The 24,752-nt window shown below is 48.7% G+C and overlaps 1 protein-coding gene across 7 annotated transcripts in view; it reads left to right on the top strand.

The window, feature by feature from the left end:
• LOC119864503 (calcium voltage-gated channel auxiliary subunit beta 4) overlaps positions 1-24,752 on the top strand; it is a 221,211-nt gene that overhangs the window by 173,809 nt on the left and 22,650 nt on the right. For 3 of the 7 annotated variants that reach the window (XM_038565202.1, XM_038565203.1, XM_038565201.1), the window contains 6 exons: positions 6,448-6,578; positions 9,208-9,284; positions 10,556-10,575; positions 10,800-10,880; positions 12,286-12,344; positions 20,057-20,166. In XM_038565202.1, coding sequence (XP_038421130.1) covers positions 6,448-6,578; positions 9,208-9,284; positions 10,556-10,575; positions 10,800-10,880; positions 12,286-12,344; positions 20,057-20,166 — 478 coding nt within the window. The other 4 variants (XM_038565204.1, XM_038565206.1, XM_038565205.1 and 1 more) reach the window with 4 other exon arrangements.

Below are 24,752 nucleotides of genomic sequence, written 5' to 3'. Positions count from 1 at the left end.
CCCCGAGCTCCGGGAGGCGAGGGCCGGAGCCGGCTCTGAACCAAACACAGCCGAGCGGAGCCCGGGGCAGATGCCGCTGGGTCACCTCACTTAATTTCGGGGCTTTCCAGATCCATTCGTTGTCAGTGAGGTTTAGGGGACCGAGAACGTCGCTTGCATGGTCACATTGGATCATAGGAGGGGGTCGTCATAGGAGGGGGTTAGGACGGATCCGTGGTCCCCTGGTCACCTTTCAAGCCCCTGTGTGCCCGCACAGACCTAGGGACCCAACTTAGGGAAACCGGAATTGGTGGCCTGGCGCCCACCCCTGAGGGACCGTTCACAGGGGATATTGTAGCTATAGACGTCTGTGCCGTAACCCGCGGACCTTGACCGTGGAACCAACACGGAGCATAACCATCGAAGTGTTAAGTCAAGAAGAGGGCAGAGGACTTCGGGAACCAGGAAGCTTAAGGGAGTGAGCAGCACGGGGAGGACTTGAGGCCTTGCACCCCGAGAGGTGGGATCATGGCCTCAAAAACGTTCATTTAGAAATCCTACTTCATCTCGGACGTGGTGCCGGGCGCTGCGAGATCAGAGATGACGGCACACGGTTCCCACGGGTCTCGGGTGGAAGAGACTGGCAGGTGCCTGGTGTCTGCTCAGGGTGATAAATTCCATCATAGTAAAAAGGCAGGGGTATTGGGGGACCACCTGGCCTGGGGGAGGAGGATCAGGGGCCCGGGAGCTCTGGGAAGGGCTGGGCCTGGGGGGTTCAGGCTGGGCGGCCGCGGGGGCTGGAGGGCAGTGCGAGGGGGAGGGAGCCGCACAGGGGACGGGCCAGGGCGCGGAGGGTGGCCTGCGAACGAGCCTGGGCCTCATGAGCCGGCAGCGGGCTGGGGAGGGGTTTTACGCGTGGGCAGGTGCAGCCGGCCTTGTATTAGCATAGCAGGGGCCCAGGGGGCTGCCGAGGCGGGAGGGCAGTGAAGGGCGCCCGGACGCGGCCGGGAGATTGCACACGGGCAGCGAGGGCGGAGGCAGTGAAACAGGACGATGGAGAACGGCCAGCCGTGGAGCTCCCTCGGAGGGCAGAGGCCGTGCGGGTTTTCCAAATAAAGAAGGGAGGGTGTGCTCGGACGGACGGAGGGGGCGCGGGGGCAGAATAAGGAAGGTAGAGGGACGCCTTGTTGCAGGGAGCGTGTGCGCAGGACTTAGGCTTTAGGAGCCACGTGTCCGGGGCATGAGAGCCTCGTGAAGCCCCGATGGGCCTCTACCCGCATAATCTGGGGGCCAGAGGACAGGAAGAGCGGTTTGCTCTCCCTAAAAGCTTTGAGTTGAAAAGGAGAGTGCATCGTAGCCAGAAAAAAAAAAAAAAAGGTCAGTTATAGAATCGAGGGAGTGTCTTTAAATTTTTATTTGCGTCTTTATTTTTTTAAGGTAGGAAGGATTTCAGCCTGTTAGCCACGCGGAGACGTTGAGCCCAGGGACACGTTGGAGGGAGAAACCACCGCTGATTGCGTGAGGTGCCGGCGGAGAGGGGAGGGACAGCGTCTGGGAGGCGGCCTGAGGAACGAGGCCGAGGAGGGGCGCGGTCCTCCCGCCTCCTTCTGCCCGGGGCTTCCCGATGGGGCCGGGGGGCGGACGGCGGACGGCAGAGGGCGGACGGCGTCCCTACTTGCCGGTGGCTCTGCGAGGACGGAGGCGACGGAAACCGGTTTTAGGAAAAAGAGAGGGGGACAGTAAAGGGACACCTGAGGCATGTGATCGACATACGGCGACCACTCCACATCGCTGGGACACCTGCACCTGCCACCCCGCCCGCCGGTCCTAAACGAGCTGCACGCGGTGAATGTATGACTGCTCTGAAAATCGTTGTCTCTGAAGCTCTGCATTCTGCGATGGCGCTAGTGACACCGAGACGTACAGAGTTCTGACGCTTTGGTGGCAAGCAGGTCCGACCTCTGGGTGTCTGCGCCGTGGCCGTGTGAGCTGGCTGGGGCTCTGTCTACACTGTCCCTTTGCTCCGGTTCTCATTCAAGGTCTCGTTCTTGAGCCTTTAGCCCGTGCCCGGCCCTGGCAGGTGTTGTCAGCAAAGCAGACAGATTCCAGTTCCTCGTGGACGTCAATCCAGTGGGGAGACAGATCATAAACAAATGATTCCAAACCGTGAATGCTTTGGGGGGGGGGAGGAAATGAAGCAGATGCTCAAAAATTTGAAGTAGAGGGATGAGAACGTCACATATCCTGTTAAATACGGGGGTGACCAGAGAAGGCCTTTTGGATGATGCGACCTGACAGCCGAAGGGGAGCCAACCTCAAGGAGAGCAAGAGGAGCCTTCTAGGGAGAGGAGGCACCATGTGCAATGAGACATTTTATTCTATTTGTGGTAAGAAGCCGCCGAAGACTTTAAAAACAAAGGAGTGGGATGAATTTATTTATTTTTTTTAAGCTGTTCTGATTATCGTAGAGACCGCGATGGATGGGGGGGTTGGGTAGGGCGGGTCAGTGTGGAGCCAGGGAGACCGTTAGCACCATTCTCGGTGAGAGACCGTGGCACTGAGCCCGCGTGGCAGCAGCGAGAGGGAAAGAGGTAGACAGATTGGAGGCCGGAGGTGTGTGGCCGGCATTCGGCGAGGAGAGCTGGTGATGGAGCAGGGGACGAGCCTAAGGTGCGGGAGAACGCGTGTGTGGTCAAGGAGGTCGAGGTTTGTGACCTGAGCAACCGGGATGCAGACGCCTGAGGTGGGGACGGAGGGGCCCGCTGGGGAGGGGACATCTCAAAGGACGTGTCAAGTGGAAGCTCGACGTACGAATCTGGAACTTGGGGGAAAGGTTGGGCCAAAGGTGTCAGTTCAGGTCATTAGTTGACGTGTGGCGTTTAGAGCTGTGATGATGATCCAAGTCCCCTAGAGAGGGAGGAGCGGGAGGAGAGAAGGCAGCCTGACGGCAAATCTGAAGGGATTGCGTCCTGCACAGGTGGTCCACGTGAATGGCCTCACAGACAAGGAAGCGGAGCAGGAGGAGCCCGAGATACGCGGGGAAAACCAGGGCGGAGCGATGCATGGGCAGCAGGGGAGGAGTGTCCCCGAGGAGGAAGCCACCAGCCGTGGCGAGTGAGGAGTGGGGAACGGACTCTGGGCTGGCATCCGGGGGTCAGCCGCGTGGGAGTCATCGGGACGGTTGTCTGGAAGCCGAACGAAGGAGGATGAGGAGAGAAGGGCCCGTCAGGAGGCGCTTCTGGCAAGCGCAGAGCCTGCCCTCGAGGGAGAGGACGCGGCCAGTCTAGCCTGCAGATGCAGATGATGGAGTCAGAGGTTCCCTTCCGAGATGGGGGCTCTTGGAGCACGTGCGCCGGCTTGACGTTAACCGACGGCGGCAGAGAGGCGGACGGGGAAGGAAAGCTCGGCGAGGGGGTGCAGGGTTTGAGTAGGCAAGAGGGTGGGATCCCGGCCCCGGCTGGGGGCGCATTTGTGATGGGAGGGCGACTCCTCACTCGCCGTGACCCGAGGGAGAGGACGGGCACAGACGCCCTGCTCAGAGCCTCGCTAGCAGGCAGCTGCCGCGGACATGGCATGTGTGACAATGCAGCCCCCCAGAAGCCCTGAAAGTACCCCAAACCAGGCCCTTAGGGACACGCGGTAGGGATAGGATCTAGGGAAGATAGATGGTTGGAGGCCCTTGTGGATGGAGACGTTGGTGGGTCCTGGGTGCCCAGCAGCCCCGCTGGGCCCCTGCCGGAGCCACATCACAGCCTTGCTGCCCCAGGACCCAGGACCCAGGACCCAGGACCCAGAAGCGTCCACTCCACGGCCTCCGCATCTTCAGACGTGTGTGAGGCGGGGGTGTCCACGTCTGCCGAGTAGACAAGGCCCCTGAGCCTGAAACACGTGGCCCCGCGTCTGAACGGTCACGTTGCTTGTCCCACCGTGTCCGTCAAAAATGACCAAACCGTACTCCTCGACGGCCGGCACCCGCTGTTTCCAGGGAGACGCAGAGCTTCGAAAGGTGAGCGAAGGCCTCGCGCACGGGACGCACGCGCAGCCACATCCCAGCCTCCCGGGTCGCTGCTCGCCTTCGCTCCCTCCGGGGTCTCCGGTGGCCCGGTTGGTTGCTTTGCGATTTATAGGTTCCTGGATCAGTGAGTGACCTTCCGTTCAGGTGGGCAGCCCGACGTAGGGTGGCGGGCTGCAGATCCGCGTGGGTCGGAACCACGTGCTTTCAGATAATATCCAGTAAGAAAGGGCTAACCGTGTTCGGGAAACGGAAGCGAGGACTGGAGCAGCGCCAAGGCGACCTTCCAGACCCGGGCCCCGCGCCCCAGCACATCGGCACAAACTAACACATTTCTGGAGCACAGGTGAAGGCCCTCGGGCCCCCCTGCCCCGTCCTCTAGGCGCCCCCCCCCCCCCCGCCCCCGTGCTCCGCCGTGACCTTCCTCAGTCGGGAGAGGCCTACGTGCACGGAGAAGCCGCAGCTCCGCGGATCGCGTAGGCCACCTGCCGAATGTGCAAGCTCTTGACCGTCGGAGGCGGCCGCCTGCCGGGAAGCTCAAAGACCCTTATTGCCCCCGAGCCAGAGTCTCGCTGAGCGTTAGCCGCGTCCTAGAACGGAGCTAGAGCAGATCGGGAGGCTGCCGTCCACCGTCCCCGGAGGCCCTTCGAGGGCACCCGGGTGCCACGTAGCGCGGTCCTGTTCCCGTGGGCCCGCTCGCCGTTCAGGAAGGAGCTTACTGCCCCGTGGCCTGCTCCGTCCCCACCGCAAGAGCACTTACGCTCCAGACCCAGCACCCAAGGCTCTACGGCGGGGTCCCCTTGCCTTTTGTTAATTCCAGAACAAACGGGCACGTTCTTTCAGGCCTGTTACCCTGAAATACGAGATGGGAAGACGGGAAAAACCAAGACTTTGGCTGTTCAAGATTTTATATTAGGTCACATCAAATTTCTCAAGTGCAGTCTCACAGTGCACGCCCTGCACGCCCCGGGTAGGGGCTGCGTCCCTCACAAAGGCCACATCCCGAAGCCACTTTGGTTCTGCTTTTCTGAGTGTGAGGCTGTTGCTGAGGATTGCTCAAAGCTCCGCAGAGTTTCATGCGGCAGCGACTTCAGGAAACCATCCGCCCCTCCCTCTCAGTGCGTCCGCGTCCTGTGCGTGTAAGTCTCGCTTTGAGCTAAGCAAAGTCCACGACGTAGAGGTTTTCATTCCGGGAAACGCGGATACTTTTTGGATCCGAGAGGAAGAGCGTTACCTCGCCCGATACAGATGAAGACAAAGTTATTGGAATCATCTGCGGAGGACGGGAACCATAGGGCTGGCACCTGCTTCCTAAGCATCACCTACCGGACACCGTCCCTTGAGGCAGGTGGCCTGCGTTAAACGCGGCCTCGGGGGATCCCTGGGGGGCTCAGCGGTTTAGCGCTGCCTTCAGCCCAGGGCGTGATCCTGGAGACCCGGGATCAAGTCCCACGTCAAGCTCCCTGCATGGAGCCTGCTTCTCCCTCTGCCTGGGTCTCTGCCTCTCTCTTTGTCTTTCATGAATAAATAAATAAAATCTTTAAAAACAAAATAAAAATAAAAAAATAAACGCGGCCTCGGAGCTAGGCTCCAGCAAATGTGTAATCGCAAAGACGGTTTCGCTCACCGTGTTCACCGAGTCTTACGCCCAGGCTGGCCCAAGCCTTCGCGTGGCTTTATTTTCTGATTCTTTGTGTCGCAGAACTTCACGTGGATGGAATTCCTGGTGTCGCTATTGGACTTGAGGCCACTGGAGACCGTTTCAAACGTTGCACGCGTTTGCAGCAACGCGTAAGCTCTACTCTGTAAGAGTAGGCTTCGTGTTCATCGGGCGGGGAGATGGATCTTGACTAGTAAAGCTGGAAGACCACAATTCTCCATCGAGAACAGACGACAGACAGTGTCCCGGAGCCTTTAGCTGAGGGCTTTTGACAGATAGTGACAGCGGAGCGTATTTCGCCCCGGATGTGTCCGCCTTGCTCTCCAGGCTTCCAGTTACGCTGTACTTATCCCGGTAGAATCTACTCTTTCGTCATCGGCTGGGGCTGCTTGACAAGGACCAAAGGAATCCAGAGGTCGGGCCCCACCTGCAGCCCAGGGATGGGCAAACCGTGGCCTGCGGCCGGGTCTAGCCTGCCGTCCCTTGTAGCAAGGAAAGCGAGCTGAAACACGGAGTACGCGCCGTCTGTGGTCGCTTACGCGGGACAACAGCGGGTTTAAATAGTGGCGACAGAGACCGCGTGGCCTGCAAAGCCTGGATCATTTGCTCTCTGGGGCCTTCGGTGTGCAGACTTCAGCTTTAGCGTGCGGGTGCAGGGGTACCTCTAACCGGGTGCAATACCGCAGGAGCGCGGTTAACGCAGACTGAGCGTCGGGTTCCTCGCCTCGGAAACTAATGAAGGCCACGTGAAGGTAAGCGAATTACTACTGATAGCAGTTCTACGTCTGCATTCCAGAAATACAACAATGATTGGTGGATAGGAAGGCTGGTGAAAGAGGGGTGCGAGATTGGCTTCATCCCAAGTCCGCTCAGACTGGAGAACATACGGATTCAGCAAGAACAGAAAAGGGGACGTTTTCACGGAGGGTAAGGTGCCTTCGTTTCTATAAATGGATTTTTTTGGGGGGGTGCGGGGGGGTAGAGAAATAAGATGGTGTTTTCAAGTTCGCTTATTCAGTGAAAAACACACGCTCTCAGAGTAAAGGGGGCTTCTCTGTGTACGAGGTGTTTTTGGAAGTGACGCAAAGGGGCTCCGGGAGCACGCGCCCCACAGCGTGCTGAGGCGGGCGCCAGCTGGCACCCACGCGCACCCGCGGCGGACACTGCTCTGTGGCCCCGGCAAGGCCTCCCCGCGCTCACCGTGCGGGTGGGAGCCGGGCCTGACCCGCTGGGCCTCCCTGCTGGCTCTCAGAGACCCTCTCTCAGGTGGCGTGGGGGGCGGGGTACACTGGTGCCCCACAGGCCTGCAAACCCCCTTCTCTACCCAGGGCATCTGCCATCTCTTGCAGTGGGATGAAGACACCGTCTAACATGGGATGAACCACCCTCTAGCGAACTAATGACACAGCCACAAAAACCTCAGAGTGTAGGTATTTGTAGGTCCCGGGGAGACATGCAAGCCCTGGAAAGGAGAAACCAGGGTCACACTGAGCCTGCACGTATTGGGAACCTACCCCGAAGCGTGAATTTGATATCTGTTATCTTTTTTTTTTTTTTTTGAAAGACCCAACATAGGCTCAGTTCTTCCTTTTTGACTCTCAACTTCCTTTTTAGAAAAAAACTTTTGGATTTAAATTCGATTTGCCAACATACAGCCTCACACCCAGCGCTCGTCCCATCAGGTGCCCGTCCCCCAGTCCCCTGCCCACCTCCCACCTCCCTCAACTTCCTTTTTCTGCCGGATCCTTTTCTGCTTCAGAAACTCCTCCGTTCTTTGGGGGCCCTTTTGCCTTGTCTTACCGGGAGCTCCGTAAACAGTGACGAGACATCCCAAAAGCACAGTTAGCCCCATTTTTTTTTAATTTTAATTTTTAATCTTTAAATTTTTTTTCAAGTAGGCTCCATGCCCAGCATGGAACCAAAAGCAAGGCTTGAACTCACAACCCTAAGATCAAGTAAGACCTGAGCTGGGAACAAGGGATGCTTAACTGACTGATCCACTCAGGTGCCCCTGCCCCACTTTTAATTATCAATCTTTTTTTAGGATATCACATGCCTATAATATTATTAACTATTAATTTATCTTATTCCTACTCTTGACTGTTTACTCTCTTGCTGCTCCTTAAACACAATCGGGAATGCATGTTCCGACCTCAGGACCTTTGCACTTGCTAGTTTCTTCTTACTGGAATCCTTTTCTTCATATTTCCACCAGATTACTCCTTCATCTGCTTCAGATTTTTGTTAAATATCACCTTTTCAGTGACCCCTTTCCAGCCACCGTCTTTAAAATTGTACCCACTTCCCTCCCCTTGCTTCCTATCTCTCTCCTGACTTCATTTTCTCCATTGCACTTAGAACTGTCAGAAATACTATATATTTATCTGTTCATCTGTTTGACGGTGGTGTCTCCTACTAAAATCTGTCTCTGTAGGGAAAGGATTTTTGTCTTTTCCCCCTACTGTTGTGTTCCTAGTTTCTAGAACAACAGGTACTCAACAAAAGTTCATTGAATGAAATAATAAATGTATTATTATCATTTCCAAAGTAGTTATTTTGTTATGATTAGTTCATAATGTGATTATGTCCTGGGGCACCTGGGTGGCTCAGTCAGTAAGCGCCCGACTCTTGATTTCGGTTCAGGTGATGATCTCGGGGTTGTGAGATCGAGCCCTATGTTGAAGCCTGCTTACGGTGCTCTCTCTCCCTCTCCCTCTGCCCCTGCCCCCTACTTGTGCTTTCTCTCTATTTCTCTCTAAAATAAATGAATAGAATCTTTGAAAACAATAATGTTATTCTGTACTTTGGAACTAAAAGGGTAAAACGAAGAGCTCATAGACATGATCTTATTTTTTCTTCACACCAACCCATGAGATGTAACTGATTCTATAGATAGGGAAACTGAGGCTCAAAAACACGAAGTGTGATATGCCAAGGTCCCGCAACTAGCAAATGGCAAAGCCAGGATGAGAAACTAGAGTGTTATGACCTAGAGTCTGTAGGTCAGACGTGATCTCGGGGTTGTGAGATCAAGCCTGAGAGGAAGGAACCCCGGAGAAGTAGGAAGGGTTGGCTCCCAAGGGCCCCTGCGGGCTCTCACACGAGGAGTGGTCACAGATAATATTTGTGGCCAAATCCTTACCATCTTTTCCTAATTCTGACTCCCATATAATCACTTTTAAAAAGAAATGCCTCTTCTGGCTCTGATGGCTTGTTTTGAGCTGTCATCCCACTGGTGCGTGGATGACTGGTGTTAGTTAAGCCTCAATTCGCGAGACTGTTTTTGTCCGTGATTTTTCCGCCGGATTTCTGCATTGAGTAACTAGGAGAGATACTTTTTGCCAAGTATTTGCAGGTCCCTGTTAGGTCCCCCAACTTCTCTGCAAAACAGGTCAAAGAAAACATTTGGACAGATTCTTGAAGTTCTTCTCCAAAGCAGGATTTGATGTGTTTTGAATTATTTAGTAGGATTTAGGCCAAAGAAAGCTTTGTACTCTCAAGTTCTATTTGCGAGGAATCTGGGGAATGAGTCCTAAGTTCCTTTCCTATATCCTAGGAAATCCAGTGGAAATTCTTCTTCAAGTCTTGGAGAAATGGTATCAGGGACATTTCGAGCAACACCCACATCAACAGGTGAGGGTTTTACTTTATCTCCTTCTAATGGAATGTTTCCCTTTCTTAATGTTTGAACATACCCGCGAGTATTTTTACTAATTTGGAAATGATTTAAAGCCTTGATTTAAAGATTCTTCTACTTAGTATTTCGTTGCTCACTTTCTTTCTATAGTGATTCGATTCGATTTATTCAATTTAAAGGGTGCTTGGGTGCCAAAAATCCAAATCGTTATGATCTAATTTTGAAAAGTCTTATTTCCCCCCCAGAGCCAGTAACTGTCCATTGTGCAATTCAATCTGAAGCAAGTGTATTATTCCACCCAAGAACCCAACAGACTTTAAGATGGTGAAGGCCAATTAAAAGAAAAAAAAAAAAAGTTGTAGACTCTTAAGAAAATGCTCTGTTCCAGTCTCCATGGGGAACTTTAGGACAGTACAGCCCGGGCCGTGGAGGTTGGGAGGGTTGAAGCGTTGAATAATGAGGACGACCTCATTTCTATTTGGACAGCAGATAACTGAGTCCAGGGTTCTTGTTCGTCTGGATCCTTCCTGAGCTCCCGGTCTCTGAACGGAAGTAGGTCTCCAGGTTGTCCTCAGATGGACTGGACCTGCTTGGGTGACCACGGAACCAGTTTAATCAGACGTCAAAATATTTTGCCTCATCCCCGTCGGTTGGACATTTACATCATTGCAGCTTTGTACTATTCCAGACAAGAAAGAACAGGAATGACTGGATATGGGTTTATTTGAAATTAAGAACAACGTAACGAGGAAAAATGTGTCAATATCCCGGAAAGTAGGCAAAAAACTTACATATAGGATTGCAAAATTTCCTCATGGGCCATCAAAATCACAAATCCTAAAATAACTAGTGATTGAGGTGATGATCATTTTTACCTAAATCGTTATTCCAAGTTCCCTTTTATCAAATTTTATTCGTCCACGTTGTTCTCAGCTACATTGCGTGCTGTGTGTCCAGCAGGGAGCAGCCTGTGGCCCACAGCTGGCCCAGAACTTCCCGCGTTATGAGAAAGTCCACCCTCCACACCCAATGGGAAGTCAGGGTATAAGGTCATGCGTACAAGGAGGAAACTGCCTTTTTTTTTTTTTTCCTCTTCAAAATTGTCTTGTCCGGAATGAAATAGTAGAGTAGTGCTCTTCAGAGTGGGGGATTGTGAAATGATGAAAATCATAGGGAAAAATTGGTACCTTCTCCCATCTTTTAAAATCATGTACTATCACTTACAGAGATTACGTATTTTGATATGGCTCTCATTGTTGTCTTTTAGCAAAACAGAAGCAAAAAGTGGTAAGTCGTGTTTCCTTTTTAAATCTACCGTTAAGGTCTCTATCCATACGTGCCTGCAATGCTCCATTTCAGTGACCCAAATGGCCATAAAACAAGGGAGGAGCCTCCTCGGTGGGGACCCGTGGTAATCATTTCTCATTTGACCTGAGAATTGTGAGTGCTGTGGCTGTCGAGGAGGTGTGCTTAGCCTCACCTTGTCACGCGTGTCAAATCATCTTTTTCAGACGGAGCACATTCCTCCTTATGATGTCGTGCCATCCATGCGTCCAGTGGTGTTAGTGGGGCCGTCACTGAAGGGTTATGAGGTACAAATTCCAATCTGTTTTGCTTCGGTTCTTGATCGGGAGTCTAGGAAACAGCTGTCGGGGGCTTGCTCTTCCGGAGTCTGCTTACACCTGGCTACCTGTGGGGCCAACTCCCCTCATGTGAAGGCGGGGGGGCGGGGGCACACAGTGCGGGGCCTATGTGGCCTTTCACTCTTCCTTCCCTTTCTGGGACACTCCTCCTCTTACATGTATCTCTTTGTTTAGAAATATATCCCTTAAAACATTTATAGTGGAAAGTTCTGGTCAACGGTTTGCTCTGCATTAAATTCAAAGTGAAGGACTCTGTCTCAACCATTCCTATTACGATTAGAAATAATCAAGTACGAGAAAAATAAAAAGAAATAATCAAGTATGGGGCACCCGGCTGGCTCAGTGGTAGAGCACGCAGCTCTTGATCTTGGGGTCATAAGCTCAAGCTCCACATTGGGTGTAGAGCTTACTTTAAAAAAAACAAAGAAATAATGGAGTATTAACAGCGTAGGAGAACATGTAGGCAGCAAACCTGCCAGCAAACCTGAACCTTCAGAGCACCAACAAATCTCACCTTGCTGGGTGCTCAAGATGATGGCATACCCCACCAAATATTTCTGTGCTTATTTATTTTAAGGACACAGAAGGGGGGAAAACCTCCAGTGGAAACATTAATGAGCTTGTTCAGAGATTAAACAATACCACGTAAGGAGGAAAAGAGTAAAGACTCAGGGGTCCTACATTTCAGACGATGCCATTCGGACTTTGTGCTAGCATAGAGGAGATGCAGGACGTTAACTCTGAAGGTGGGCAACCCGCAGGGTACATTCCCACTGAGCTAGGACAGTGTCCATCACATAGGCCTCAATACACATTTATTGAACGAAGTAACGAATCTTGTTAAGGCAGACCCAAGAATCCCATCCCCTTCTCCTCCCCCCTGCCAGTCTCCCTCCTTCTTCCCTCGTCCCCTTGGCCTCTAAGTGGGGAATGTCAGACAAGCTATAGCGATGGAGAATTCCTACCACGGGGAGGCTGGGTCCTGGGCTCCAGCTGCTCCTCGCTGGAGGCAAGCACCACTCAGGCGGCACCTGCCAGCCAAGCCAGCCCATTGTGGCCTCTTGGCTGCCCTTCTGTCACTACGAAGGGAAGGGAGTCTGTCTTGGGTCTAGTGACCACTGCTGGGTCATGCCCCAACACCCTAGAGGACGCCCAAGGGGGAGAGTTCAGTCCCTTTAAGTGGTTAAGCATGAGCGATGCCTTCCAGTAACCTGCCCTACCGCCTCCGAGACAACAGGCCGGGTAGGGTCTCTGCTCAAAGGGTCCCTTCCTTCCACCTCTCTCACCTTTGACTTCTCTCTCTCTCTGTCTCTGCGTGTGTTTGCCTCATTCTCTTTTTCTCACCTCTGCAAAGGTAACAGACATGATGCAGAAAGCCCTCTTTGATTTCCTGAAGCACAGGTTTGATGGGAGGTGAGACATACAGATGTTTTTGTATTTTTATCTTCCTTTAACTGAACATGTATGATGAATTGATTTGTGGATCTGTGTTTCCAGTGATTGCAGAAGCTCTCTAATTAAAAGTTAACTCAGTGTTCAGGGAAGAAAACAGTGAAAGAATTCTGAAGATATGAAGTTATGAAGTATAGCATTGAATCCCCAAGGGAGAGAGGACCTTGAGAAGGAAAATAACCCATTTGTTTTAATTAAATGTATGTGTTGGTCTCTATTTCCTTGCTTGTTAGTGAATTCATGCCAAACTTATTTTGTGAAAAATATTAATGAAAATGTAGAATATTTCTGATAAACCTGGTGGCTTGCTGGTCAAACTGGTAGTAATACTTGGGAACCGTGCATGAGTGTGTGTGTGTGTGTGTGTGTGTGTGCATGTATGTGTGTCTCATGCAAAGGTATAAAGGACTGAGATTCCTGTAAAGAGTGCAAGAAATGTTTTCATCATAAGCTTCCCAAAGTCACTGTTTGCAGGCGATGGTACTTAGTTCTGGGTGTTTTACCAGAAATCACCTTGTATTTTATTGGTATATTTTGCGCGTATCGTAGGATTAACATGGCTCGGTCTCCAGCCATCAAATAAGTTTATCATTTAAGTTTTGTGAAAAATGCCTGAAAGAGTTGCTGTGTTTTGCAGAGAAATGGTAAAAAGTCCATATTGACTCACTTCTAAGCTCCTTTGGTGCAAAATGCACTCCTTTTGAAAATAGCCACACTGCAAACACTGAAGGCTTACTAGAAATGCAGAAAACGAGAAGTATGAGTACACGCACCCAACTTGCCAGATGTTTTTCAAAATAGCTTCGGAAAGATTTTTTTTAATTACGGCATTTTAAGGAAAAGAGCAAACCTAATAATGCTTTAAGTAGAAGCTGTATGTGTTTGTCAAAAGAAAAGCTTCTAGGTGACTGGGTTTACAATATTCATTAGCTTCTGGGACCAAATACAAAGAAACTGAGATTTTGGTTCCAATAATTGAGATTTTAGTTCAAGCATCCCGAATGCGTCCGTGCCGTTAGGTGCCCGAGTACACGGACGGGTAAGGGCTCCGACCGGCGCGGGCCACTCTTGCTCTCGGAACAGTGTGAGGCGGCCGACGTGGGCCGGGGAGGCGGTCCGGAAGCGTGTGGCACGCTCGTGGGCGCCCCGGGGTGAGCCGCGGATGCCCACGGCCGCCTGGGCGGGACATGATGTGGCCAGGCCACGGCGCAGCAGGCGGGAATGCACCTGGGCCCAGCAGGGCGGACGGAGGTTCTGATGGATGCGTGGCCGCCTGTGCGTCCAGGGGCTCGTGAGAGGGCCGTGGCTGTGTCCTGCTCCTCGTGTCCCTGCTCTGGAAGGCGGAGAACGAAGTCGTTCCCAGGAAAACAGACGCGAAGCCCTGAGCACGCAGTTGGAGGGCGAGTGCAGGTCCTTGGCCGTGGTCTGGAGCAGCCGCGCACCGGGCCAGCTGCTCCGCTGGAGGATGCTTGCTCCGGGCCAGCTCGCTCTGCAAGGAGCGCCGCAAAGGATGGCTGAGCTCCGAGTCTTGACCGTGACAGCAGTTCGGCCTGGCCGCCGCCGACCGGGCCGCAGCCTGAGCTTCGGGCGGCCCTCGGCGGCAGGGACGCGGCGAGCCTCCGCGGCTCGCCCTCTGGGTCGCTGTGCTGAGAGTCACGTGGTTGTAACCCGGGCCGTCCTCGCCTCAAGAGGCCCTGAGCCATCGGGCCACCGCGTCTCAGCCCCAGGCTGAGCAGATCCCACCCCGTCGCGCAGCCCGCCTGTGTCACGTTGAGTCCGTCACCACGTAGCACCTTTGTACACGACAGTGTTTGCAGCAGTCTGACAGGTAGGGCCTACGGGGGAAAAAGGAGGGAACTATTAAAATTTAACAAAGAGAAAGTGAGTGGCTTAATTATGCCTTTCAAGAATGAAGCATCTGAGGCTCTTCCTCAATTTTCAGGCCCGGGAAGAGGAAGCGAATTTGATTGTAACGGCAGAGATCCGTTTCGAGTCTGGTGGACCTGCTGCGTCAAGCATTTACACACGCTGTTGAAGATGGTGTTAGTAGAAATAGATTTAAAGGGTCAGTGCCAGGTGCTCCATATGGTCCGATGGCCCAGCGGGAGACGCAGGGATGGGAGGAAGATTCGAACAGCGGCGAATGCAGTAGTTGGAGAAAGAGATGAGGTCTGCAGAGACCTGATTTATGGCAGAGTTGGGAAAAGATAGACAGGAAAGGCCGGAGTAGCAGAGTGGACTTGCTTTCAAATAACGAGAGGCCAGGGCGGCGGAAAAGCCAGGAATGGAGCCGTTAGCTGAGAATCTGTAGAGACTCTGATAAGGGAGAAGCAGCGCGCTCGGAGCTTCACACTGACTCCGACACATCTGCTGTGTGGGGAATAGCCTTACATTTTGAGCTGTGACAGTCTGCTGCATTATGTTTTACCAATTAATAAAGGGAGAGGAAACAACAAATAGTCTTGAAATGAAACCAGCCAAGAGAACAGCTACGCAGAAGGCTTCAGCACCGTGACGCGGCACAAACAGAATGGTCTGGTGGAAACCTACTCAGCGTCTAATTGGCTATGAAGGCAGAAGGTTAGACAAAGGAGTCAAGGAAGAGTCTCGCTATTTTGCTATTTTTCAGAAAGAGCAAAAAAAAAAAAAAAAAAAAGGGATCCATTGGCTAAGAAACTTTCTTCAGCCTTGTTTTTTCAGATCCTGGTTAGAAAATAACTCAACAAACTGGATTTCAAGTCCAGCAGCTTGAGTATTACAAAGTCCTATACTTGCCTTTTTTAAATACCTCAAATTATTTGAGTCAGTTGAGAGCTACTTATTACACAATTTTATTGCTGTGACTGCTACTGTAGGACTATAATACAGGTAAGAAAAATAAAAAGCATATAAAAACCAACTAGTTCCTGGAGGACCCTTGTGCACGTGGGCATCCATGCATGGTGGCAGTTCCTACGCACACGTCATAAATTAGGGGAGCCTGCCCAGCAGCTGGTTCAGCTGGTTGAATGTCCCGTTCACGGCCTCAACAGCAGGCAGTTAAACCAACTGCCATGTGTTGACCTATGTTCATCATTTCCAACTCCAGTGAAGTTGGCGTCACGCATTTTCACAACTAGATCAGATCGGCTCTACGGCGGTTATGCGACACTTTGTAACCAACGTGATCACGGCCAAAAATCCTAAATGAACTTCTTGTCGCCTGTATAGAAGAGATCTAAAGCTGAAGTTATTGGCCGAAGGCCACTCAAAGGAGAAAAGGGGTTCGAGAAAGAATTTGAAGAAAAGAGGCCGGCAGTACAACTCAGGAGACTCAGGGAGGTAGTTTTTATTAACGAACAGCAATGGGCACCCTTGACGCTATCACCCAGCGGCCAAGACGGCGGGACGAAAACAACCTGTAACCGCAGTCAACAAATGGCAAAGGACAACACGGTACCTTCTGTTTCAAAATCGGTATCACTCTCTTATCACCTTCTACCGTTCTCTCCCTACGTGCAGACTCATCGGCGGTCAAACACTAGAGAGAAGCAATTGAACACTCGAATGCCAAACACCAATATTTAAATGAGCAGCTTTTGATTACAACGTGTCTGAGCTGATTCTCTTACCTCAAAGTATATATGAATTTCATGGACTCTGGGAGTGGGAGAGTTCATGGTAGACTAAGTTTTGAGCATAGGATATAAAGAAACTGTCTCCTCCAGTGGTGAAAACCTCCAGTAGTTGACTTACATACGCTCTGCTTGTGCCCATCAACATAGAGCACGAGGAGTAATTACCTTGTTGGTCTCTACCGACAGGCCCATGAGATAGTTTAGCAAAGCCACCATTGCCATCTCATTGATTAGGATACTGATGCCCAAAAGATGACCTGACTTGTCCAGGGTCACACAACCTGCAGGAGCAGGATCCATGGAGAATGCTCAGATCTACGTATGCCCTCCATCTCAATTCTCTTGACAGTGTACTTACTGTTCTGGCCTTTAAAATTGTCTTCTCTATGAAGGCTTTTTTTTTTTTTTTTTTTTAATGAATGCACTAATAGCATTGCATGTTAGATGTAGCAAGGAGAGAGTACAGAAGGACCTTAGAGCTGTTCTGAACCAACATGGAAATACTAATTGTTTTTGAATGTATAGGGTTACAACTAAAAATAGTATCTTTTCCTAGAAAACTGATACTCACAGGTCGTCATAGATTGCAGCAATTATGATGAATTCCAAAACAGAAATAAAGAACAGTTGGGATTCAGATTTGCTAGATTTAGAGAACAATTTTTGCTAGTTTTCAGTGACATTTGCTACTATACGCAATTTGCCGAGGAATTAAACTCCTGTTCGTGTTTATCTGTGAGACAATAATCCCTGACACTGTCACAGAAGAGTCTCGTAGGGAACTTTTAAGACATATCGAATAAGACGCATGGAAATACTGAAAGACACTGGAGGCAGTGAGTAAAGCAAGCAAAGAAGTCGAAAGGGCATTGTTTTAAGTAAGAAAATAATAATAAAAATATATAATATAGTATATTATATATCATATAGTATATTATATATCATATAATATACTATAAAAATAGTATATTATAAAATATAAATATATATTGATTTATATATAATATAGTATAAAAATATCATATAGTATATGAAGAGTATTTGTAAAGTATATAAACCAAAAAAGAAGTATATAAACTTCAATTATATTGTTGGGAAGCCTTAAAAAAAAAAAAAAGTTTGGATCTGGTGTCTGATTTTGATAACAGTAGCATCTCTGTACGGAAAATAGAAACTTCTGCTTTGTCTTATCGAAGAGTTTCTGGGGCTGTGCCTGTCTTGTCCTGAGCTCTTTCGTGCACACGTGTGTGCTGTTAGTAAGAAATAACTTATAATAATACTTTCCAAGAGGCCGACTCTTGTTTTCTGCTAGGTCTTGATCTCCGTCAGGGTCCTGGGACTGAGCCCACGAGGGACTCCACGCTCCATGGGGATTTCCCTCTCCCTGCCTGCCCCATCTCTAAAATCAATTAAAATCAATCAATCAATCTTTTTTTAAAAAAAGAGATGTTTAAGAAATGACTTATATTAACAAATGTGCTGGTATTTTGTTGACAAATAAGAAAAAGAACGCCGTATTGCCTGGACCTTTTCCTGTTTGTGGAATATATGAAACAGTTTTTTTTTTTTTTTTTCTGTGCGTGTGTGTTATTGTTTTGTTTGTTGCTTTTTTGTAAGACTTGTAAAAGCTCGTAAAACTCTGTGTGTGTTTGAAAAAGGCTTGGTACTCCTAACTCTGGGAAACGAACTAGGGGTGGTGGAAGGGGAGGAGGGCGGGGGGTGGGGATGAATGGGTGACGGGCACTGAGGGGGGCACTTGACGGGATGAGCACTGGGTGTTATTCTGTATGTTGGTAAATTGAACACCAATAAAAAATCAATTTATCAAAAAAAAATGAAAAAGGCTTTGTAAACATTTTTAAAATCCACTAAAAAATAAGAGAACGCATCTGTTGGTAAACCTTTCAAATTTTAAGAACAAAAGGTCACTATTTGGCTTGTATAGACCTAGAAAATTTGATCTCCCTTAGGCAGAATAGACTTTTTAGGCCCTCCAAAAGTCCTTATTCTAGAAAGTCGAATTCTGTTCCTCAATTAACCCATTTGTCTCTAGTCATAGATTTGAATTGCTCTGGAACTTAACTGTTTCTAACCAGCAGCTCCATCTTAAGACAACAAACAAACAGAAACACAAAAATAAACAAGCAAACCCTATCCTGTAAGTAAAGGGAGCTGGGAGCACAGGACTGCCTATGAGGTCTCCTACCTCAAGTTGCAAAGGCCAACTAGGTAATGGGACTGAGAGGTGGGGTTCACTTGCCTTTAACCTCATTGAAATCCTGACGCCTCTCTGCACGTGGTGGCCAAGGTCACACGGGTCTGCGCTCGACCACTTGGCTGGCCCCTGGGGCTCAGGGCTGCCGGAGAAGAGCACTGTCAGGTGACTAAGGCCCGGCCTGGTGCTCGGGAGCCTGTGTTGCAGGCGTCCTTAGCCTCTAACTAATCACGTGGAACTTCCTCTCTGTGTCTCAGTTTTCTTGGTAAAATGAAGAAGTTGTACTTGAGCAATGCTTTCCAAAGCTTTTTAACAGTGGAACAGCTTTTTACAATGAAATCGTCTACAAAGCCCCAGTGTAGAAAACAGAAATGGCAGAGGCGCTTGCCTGGCATGGACGGAAGCTCAGCCGCCACTCAGTGGTCTCAGTGGCCTGGAGATAGTTCACAAAACCCTTAGTTTCGGCAGAAGGCAATTTGAAGATGCCTCGAAGAACTTAATAGTGCTTAAAAATTCTTAAAAATGTAAAAATTTAAAACTTACCATCTACAGCTTATAAATACAATGACACAAGAAGGTGCTTTGCATTAAAATGGCCTCAGAACTTTAGTACAGCCTGTTGCTTTAAAGAAGCAATTTCCAGTCACTTGCAAAAAGGAGTATTTTACATTTTCCTCAAGGCTTTGGGTCACTGAAGTCAGGCCAGGAGCCACAGGAGGGGCTGGGAGTATGCCAAACAGGTGTGAGAGGACATGGGGCTCAATTATCTCTACCTCCTCCCGGCCCCAGCCCCCAAAGGAATATACAGATGAAGGAGCTCGAGTGCACTGAGCATGAAGGGAAGGAGCACCATTCTTTTGTCTCCTTCCCAGAACTCTCCAAACTCTGAAAATAAGAATGTAGGAAGGTCCATGATGGCAGTAATCGGCTTAATGCATTCTTTGCATTCGACAGGTAGATCATAATCCGAAGCTGATCAATCCCAGCTTAAAGAATTTTAAAACTGTAAATTCCAGAGATTCTTATTTGATGAGTCATATGGAAATAGACTCCTCTCTCTGTTCATTTGTGGTGTCTTTGCTTTATTCTTCTCTTGCGTAACGGCAGGAAACGTGTACAAGGCTTGCACGATCCTCACCTTGCCCTCAACTGTAGTCTTATGGCTTCCCACTTCATGCATCCAGAGCCTTAAGCAAATATGAAGAATCCTGTGCATGAAGAAGAGAAATCGTATTTTCCACCTTCTTAGAAATGAAGCATTCCTCTGGGTTTGTAGAGAAATGCTTCTTGTATCATGAATGAACTGTTGAGCACCAGGAATGCAGCATCGCTACCAGCCGGTCGAGTGTTGGTGATGAAAATGAAGAGGGCTTTCCCCTTTGGCCAGCAGCATTGTTATGCGTGGGTAACACAGAGCAGTTGGTAGTTCTTTAAGGTCTGGTTCTAGAGCAAATCAACTGTGAATTGTAGGGAAATTGTATTGCTGCTTCCCAGAAAGGGCATGGTTTATTCCTAACGTTTTGATTCCCTTCCTGGTATGGTGCGCATTATTAAAAAGAGAATTTTGGCAAAGTAGGTAATAGTGGGGGAAGAGCTGCGTTTTTAACAACAGGTTGGTTTGGGTTTGGGTTTTGGTTAAATAGCCAAAACCTTCCTCCAAGCTACCTGGCTTGTATTTTGCTACTAGCCAAAGCCTGTTGGAAATACTCGCGGCCCGTGTTTGTTATACTGTGGCTGCGCTGCAGTATGTAAAGTGGTTATTAAGTGCTGTGGTTATGAATCACTTGAGAGCCCCCTAACATTGTTTACTGGCTTGTTCTGTTCTGTGTTCCTATTCATAGGATATCAATAACAAGAGTGACAGCTGACATTTCTCTTGCTAAGAGGTCTGTCCTAAATAATCCCAGCAAGAGAGCAATAATTGAACGTTCGAACACTCGGTCCAGCTTAGGTAAGATGTTTCAATGTGGTCCTTCTCCAAGCTGTGCTTTCAGAGCGGGATGACACGCGTTGCGTTTATGAATGTCTTTTCCAGTTTGCTCCCCATTCTGAATGGGGAAGTGCCGATTGACTGAAGAGCATGCTATCCATGGAAAAGAAGGGAACGTAGTCCTACAGCAGCCAGAGCCTCCTCGCTCAGCTCTAGTCAGTGAGTTAGTCTGGTGGGAGGAATCCTCATAGGCTCCCCTGGGCTCCTACTGCCTAACCACGGGGAGCCACGCATCTCCACTCTGCCCAAGCTTCTCGGTGAGGCTGATGATCTCCGTCATGCCTGAGTCACAGCTGACACGAAAAGAAATGAGATGTTCAACCTTCCCAGATCTTTGGAAGAAAGCTAGATAATGGTGTCTTAGGGCTGCTTCTGCTGTGAGCTAGTGGGACTCAGAATAGCCTCAGCCTCCGGTGGAAACAGCAACGAGCATTAATAACATGCAGGGAGCTTAAATGCATCTTTCCTGGAGCACAGTCAGAAAGCATCCCGAAAGCCACCATGATCGAGAAGGGGAAAATCCCATAGTGTTATGGGATTGGAGGGTTCTCGTCTCAGGAGTAGAAGAGTGAGTCTTGCAGACACAAAAGGGTGAAGTGAGGTGAAAGGGTTTTTTTGTTGTTTAAGGTTTTATTTATTTGAGAGAGAGAGAGAGAGCATGAGCAGGGGAGAGGGAGAAGCAGGCTCCCCGCTGAGCGGGAAGCCCAACGTGGGGCTCGATCCCAGGACCCCAGGATCATGACCTGAGCCAAAAGCAGACCCTTGACTAACTGAGCCCCCCAGGCGCCCCAGAGTGAAAGTTTATTAAGGGCAGGTGAGAACAGAAAGGAAAGAAAGCTCTAGAGCGACGGGGGTCCCGAATGGGTTGCCACCGTGGGCTTTCACAGTTGAGAGTTGACCGGGGAACTTAATCTTCTTGACGTCTCTACCCTCGAGGGCACCATGTTTACTTTTTCTTTGAAGTCTGGTAATTTTCCATAGTCCAGCGGTAGCTGCTGTGTAGAGATACCTCGTCCCTGACGTTTAAGACAAATGAGGTAGACTCCCCAGTTTCATTATATTCCCTCTTCTCTGGTTTTGTGCACCTCCGCCTTTTCCACATCTGGGATTTCTGTGAGCCTGGAAACGTAGCCCCCGCCTGTCTCTCCCTCGAGCCCCGCCTGTCCCTGACTCAACGTGGAGCTAGCCACACAAAGCCACGTACGAACAGGACTGTGGAAGACGGAATCACCATCCCCAGAAACAAGTCCACGCTGCTGGGGAATCACGACGTTCCTCTCGAAAGCCTGTTGGTGGTTTCGGTGATCGCCAGGCGTGGCGTGGTCCCCTCCTTGTAACTTTCTAGGAGTCTCTTGTGCATTCATATTCTGAGGGCCGCTTGTTTTCCTCCCCTCTTCCTCACGGGCAGGGTGGGAAAGAGAGGGATGACCCCTTAAGCGACTGAGATGATGATAGAAGACAAAAAAATTCCAAGAGAGCTTGCATGCCCAGGCATCCGCTCAAGAATTTGTTGAAGGCTGAGTCTTGACCCTGAGCCAAGAAGTGTAGAGATTAGAAGGAAGCTACGAAGTGTCATCTCTACATTCCTGACATGGGGTTGGCACATGGTAATTGTTCAATAGATGTTTGTTGGGTGGCTGCTTTATGAAAGAATGTTAAACATACCAAATGGAATAGTTGTCGGCCCCAGTGAGAGCAAGACCCTGGACCTCAGCAGCTCCTTCCTTAGTTCAGTATTTAGATCCTTCACATACAGAGTGGAACACTCTTAGAGACACAGTATTTTGACCTTGACGAAGTAACAATGGAAGAGTTAAAAAATAAATAGATGATTAATTAATTAAAAAAAAACAATGGAAGAGTTAATGATGATGCATCAGCTTAGGTGACCAAAGGTAAAGGCTGTGGGAGCCAAGAGTGCCAAGTAAGGTTGAAGATTTCTTAAACAAGCATCCGCTGTCTGTTCTCCTGTCTTCCACTCTCCTTCTCACTCCACAACTTTTAATTACTCCTCCCTCTGATGTATAATGAGAGGCTGAGAAGCACTTAAACACATACGCCAGGTTGCCTGCCTCGAACCATCTACCTTGGCTGGCCAAGGTCTCATGGATATCCTTGGAAGTCATTCTGTATAATCCAGGCACCTGTTTGAGTCAGTGGAGTAGAGTTAGAGTAAATATTGAGGACAAAACAAGACAGATGTCGGTTCACTGGTTTTTTCCCTTTGCTTTGCAAATTCATATACCTACAGTCATTAGAATTAATTTAATGGCAATCTATTAACATAACCACTACGTGAGCCCATTATGTCCATTTGCCTGCCTGTTAATGTACATTTGTGCATTCCCTCATCACATGTTCACTACTGTGTGCCACACACGGTATGCCGGACTTAGGAAGTACAAACATAACTAAGAAAAAATATCTTACCCATAAGCCACCGGAAGGAAAGGGCAGATGGTTACAGTGCTGTCTGATAATGGAATTATGAGCAAAGGGCTAGGGATATAAAGAAAGAAGAAGAGGGAGTAAGAGGTGTCGGAGAAGACTTCGGAGAAGTTATATTTGAGCTGATTCTTCAAAGCACACAAGAATGTGCAAAGGCATCAGCATGTAAAAATCATTACATGATTGATAAACAAGCACTTTGTGCAGAGCACACTTAGAAAGGGGGGTGGGTGGCATGGTTTTGAGAGCAACAGGGGAAAAGACTGGAAAAGTAGGTTGAGGCCAGTGTGTTAGGGCTCAAAGTACACCTTGCTATATAATTGATATAATCGATATAATTGATATAATTGATAATATCCAAAAGTTTTCCAAAGTCAAATTTGGAAATTTGGATTCAACAGTTGACAGTTTCTTTACTGCAAGGCTTCTGAGAGCCACTAAGATACGAAGAGTAATGCGTGTTTGAAATTCCAAAAGAAATTATTAAAGCCTGCAATATATATTTTGCAAAAAAAAAAAAAATCTCTTTTTCCCCTTAGGATATCTTAAGGGATTAGTGTTCGAGGGTACTCACTTTGGGAAAAGTTGCTCTGAACCCAAAGGAGCCATTGGCATAGATTAATTAAGCATTTGGATATAAGAAAGATCACAGGGGACAGAGATGCTGGAGAGAGGTGGGTCTAGAGGGTCATGGTCACGCTAGACAAGTGTTCACTGACGTCTTGCAGCACCATAGTCCCCGACTTCTCAGGGCCCCATTAGTCTGGGGTAAGATCATGATGAAGCTTCCTTTGGAACCTTCTGAGAATCAGCATGGGAAGTCAAGATTACTGGGCTTGCCTAAAGTTTTTCTTTAAGAAAACGAGCTGTGTAGGGATACACACTGTTCTCTTTTTCAGACATACAGTTTACGTACTGAATCACGATCCAAATACGGGCCACTCTGTAGTGCGGCCTCGGCAGCCTCCCGGCCTTCTTGCCCGAGCACCTCCCACCCGTGCCAGATTGCCCATTGCCTAAGAGTCCTGGCAGGGCATGTGCTTGCCCTCTGCACGGGTCAAAAACCACATTTACCTCATTGCTGATGCAGAATAAATAAGGCCAGGTATTTCTGTGTTATTTATACAGTGTGCCTCAAGGGTTCTTTGTTCCAGAGCAGTCCAGTTTGCCTCACTACCTTTTTGCTACTTCAGAAGACATTTATATTCAGATTGGAAACTTAAAGCAATGCAGACTTGTTCTACAACTGTCCTGGCCGGGAGGTACCTTAACCAGTGGCAATTTACTGGCAACAACCAATGGAGATCCTACCCCAACAGCCTGAGGCTGAAATCTACTACAATACAAATACACTTTATTTTCTGAACTTCTTGCATAAGAAAAATCTCTCTCCCCCCCCCCCTTTTTTTTTAACTGTTTTGACATGTGAGAAAAAAGGGACAGGTATGTTATTATTACTAACAAATGTAGTATGTGACTTAAGAGTTTTGCAAATGAGCCTAATCGTCCAAATTCTTTAGGACAGATGTCTTGGGGTCGAGTCACATTTCAGAGCAATATGAAATCTTTCAGACCATGGGGATTGGATAATATGAAAAACGATAGCTAGGTTGACTCTCTAAATTCATGCTTCTAATATAAATCATGCATTAAACATCAGTGATTTTGTGGGAAGAGTTTAATGCCCTTATGCAAAGCCCCAGAAAATAGAATTACATAACAGTCTTGAGCATTCATGATCTGGCGCATCCTGTCATTGTGTTGGGTTATGGAAGGGACAGCTTTCTGGTGGGTGACATGAACTCGAATACATACTGGATCAGCAAAACGAATCATGGCATTCTGGTAGAAACCCTTTCCAACGAGCATATTTCGAGCAACATCACCTCTTTCCGAGGCCATCTTTGAAGCAACTCATATTAGGTAACTTTGTCTACTCTGTAATTTAAACGCGATTACAACATTGCTAGGTCACACCTATAATACACAGGCCAAAAATAAAAGTGAGTGAAAAGCAAAATAAGATCATCTCTGGACATGACCCAATAAATCAGATGATTCATAAAATATATATGAAAAAGTTTTTTACATCTTAGAAA

The sequence above is a fragment of the Canis lupus genome, chromosome 19 (genome assembly GCF_011100685.1).
Source record: "Canis lupus familiaris isolate Mischka breed German Shepherd chromosome 19, alternate assembly UU_Cfam_GSD_1.0, whole genome shotgun sequence".
Taxonomy (NCBI): domain Eukaryota; kingdom Metazoa; phylum Chordata; class Mammalia; order Carnivora; family Canidae; genus Canis; species Canis lupus.
The sequence above is the reverse complement of the archived record's forward strand: the minus strand, read 5'-3'. Positions and strand labels throughout refer to the sequence as shown.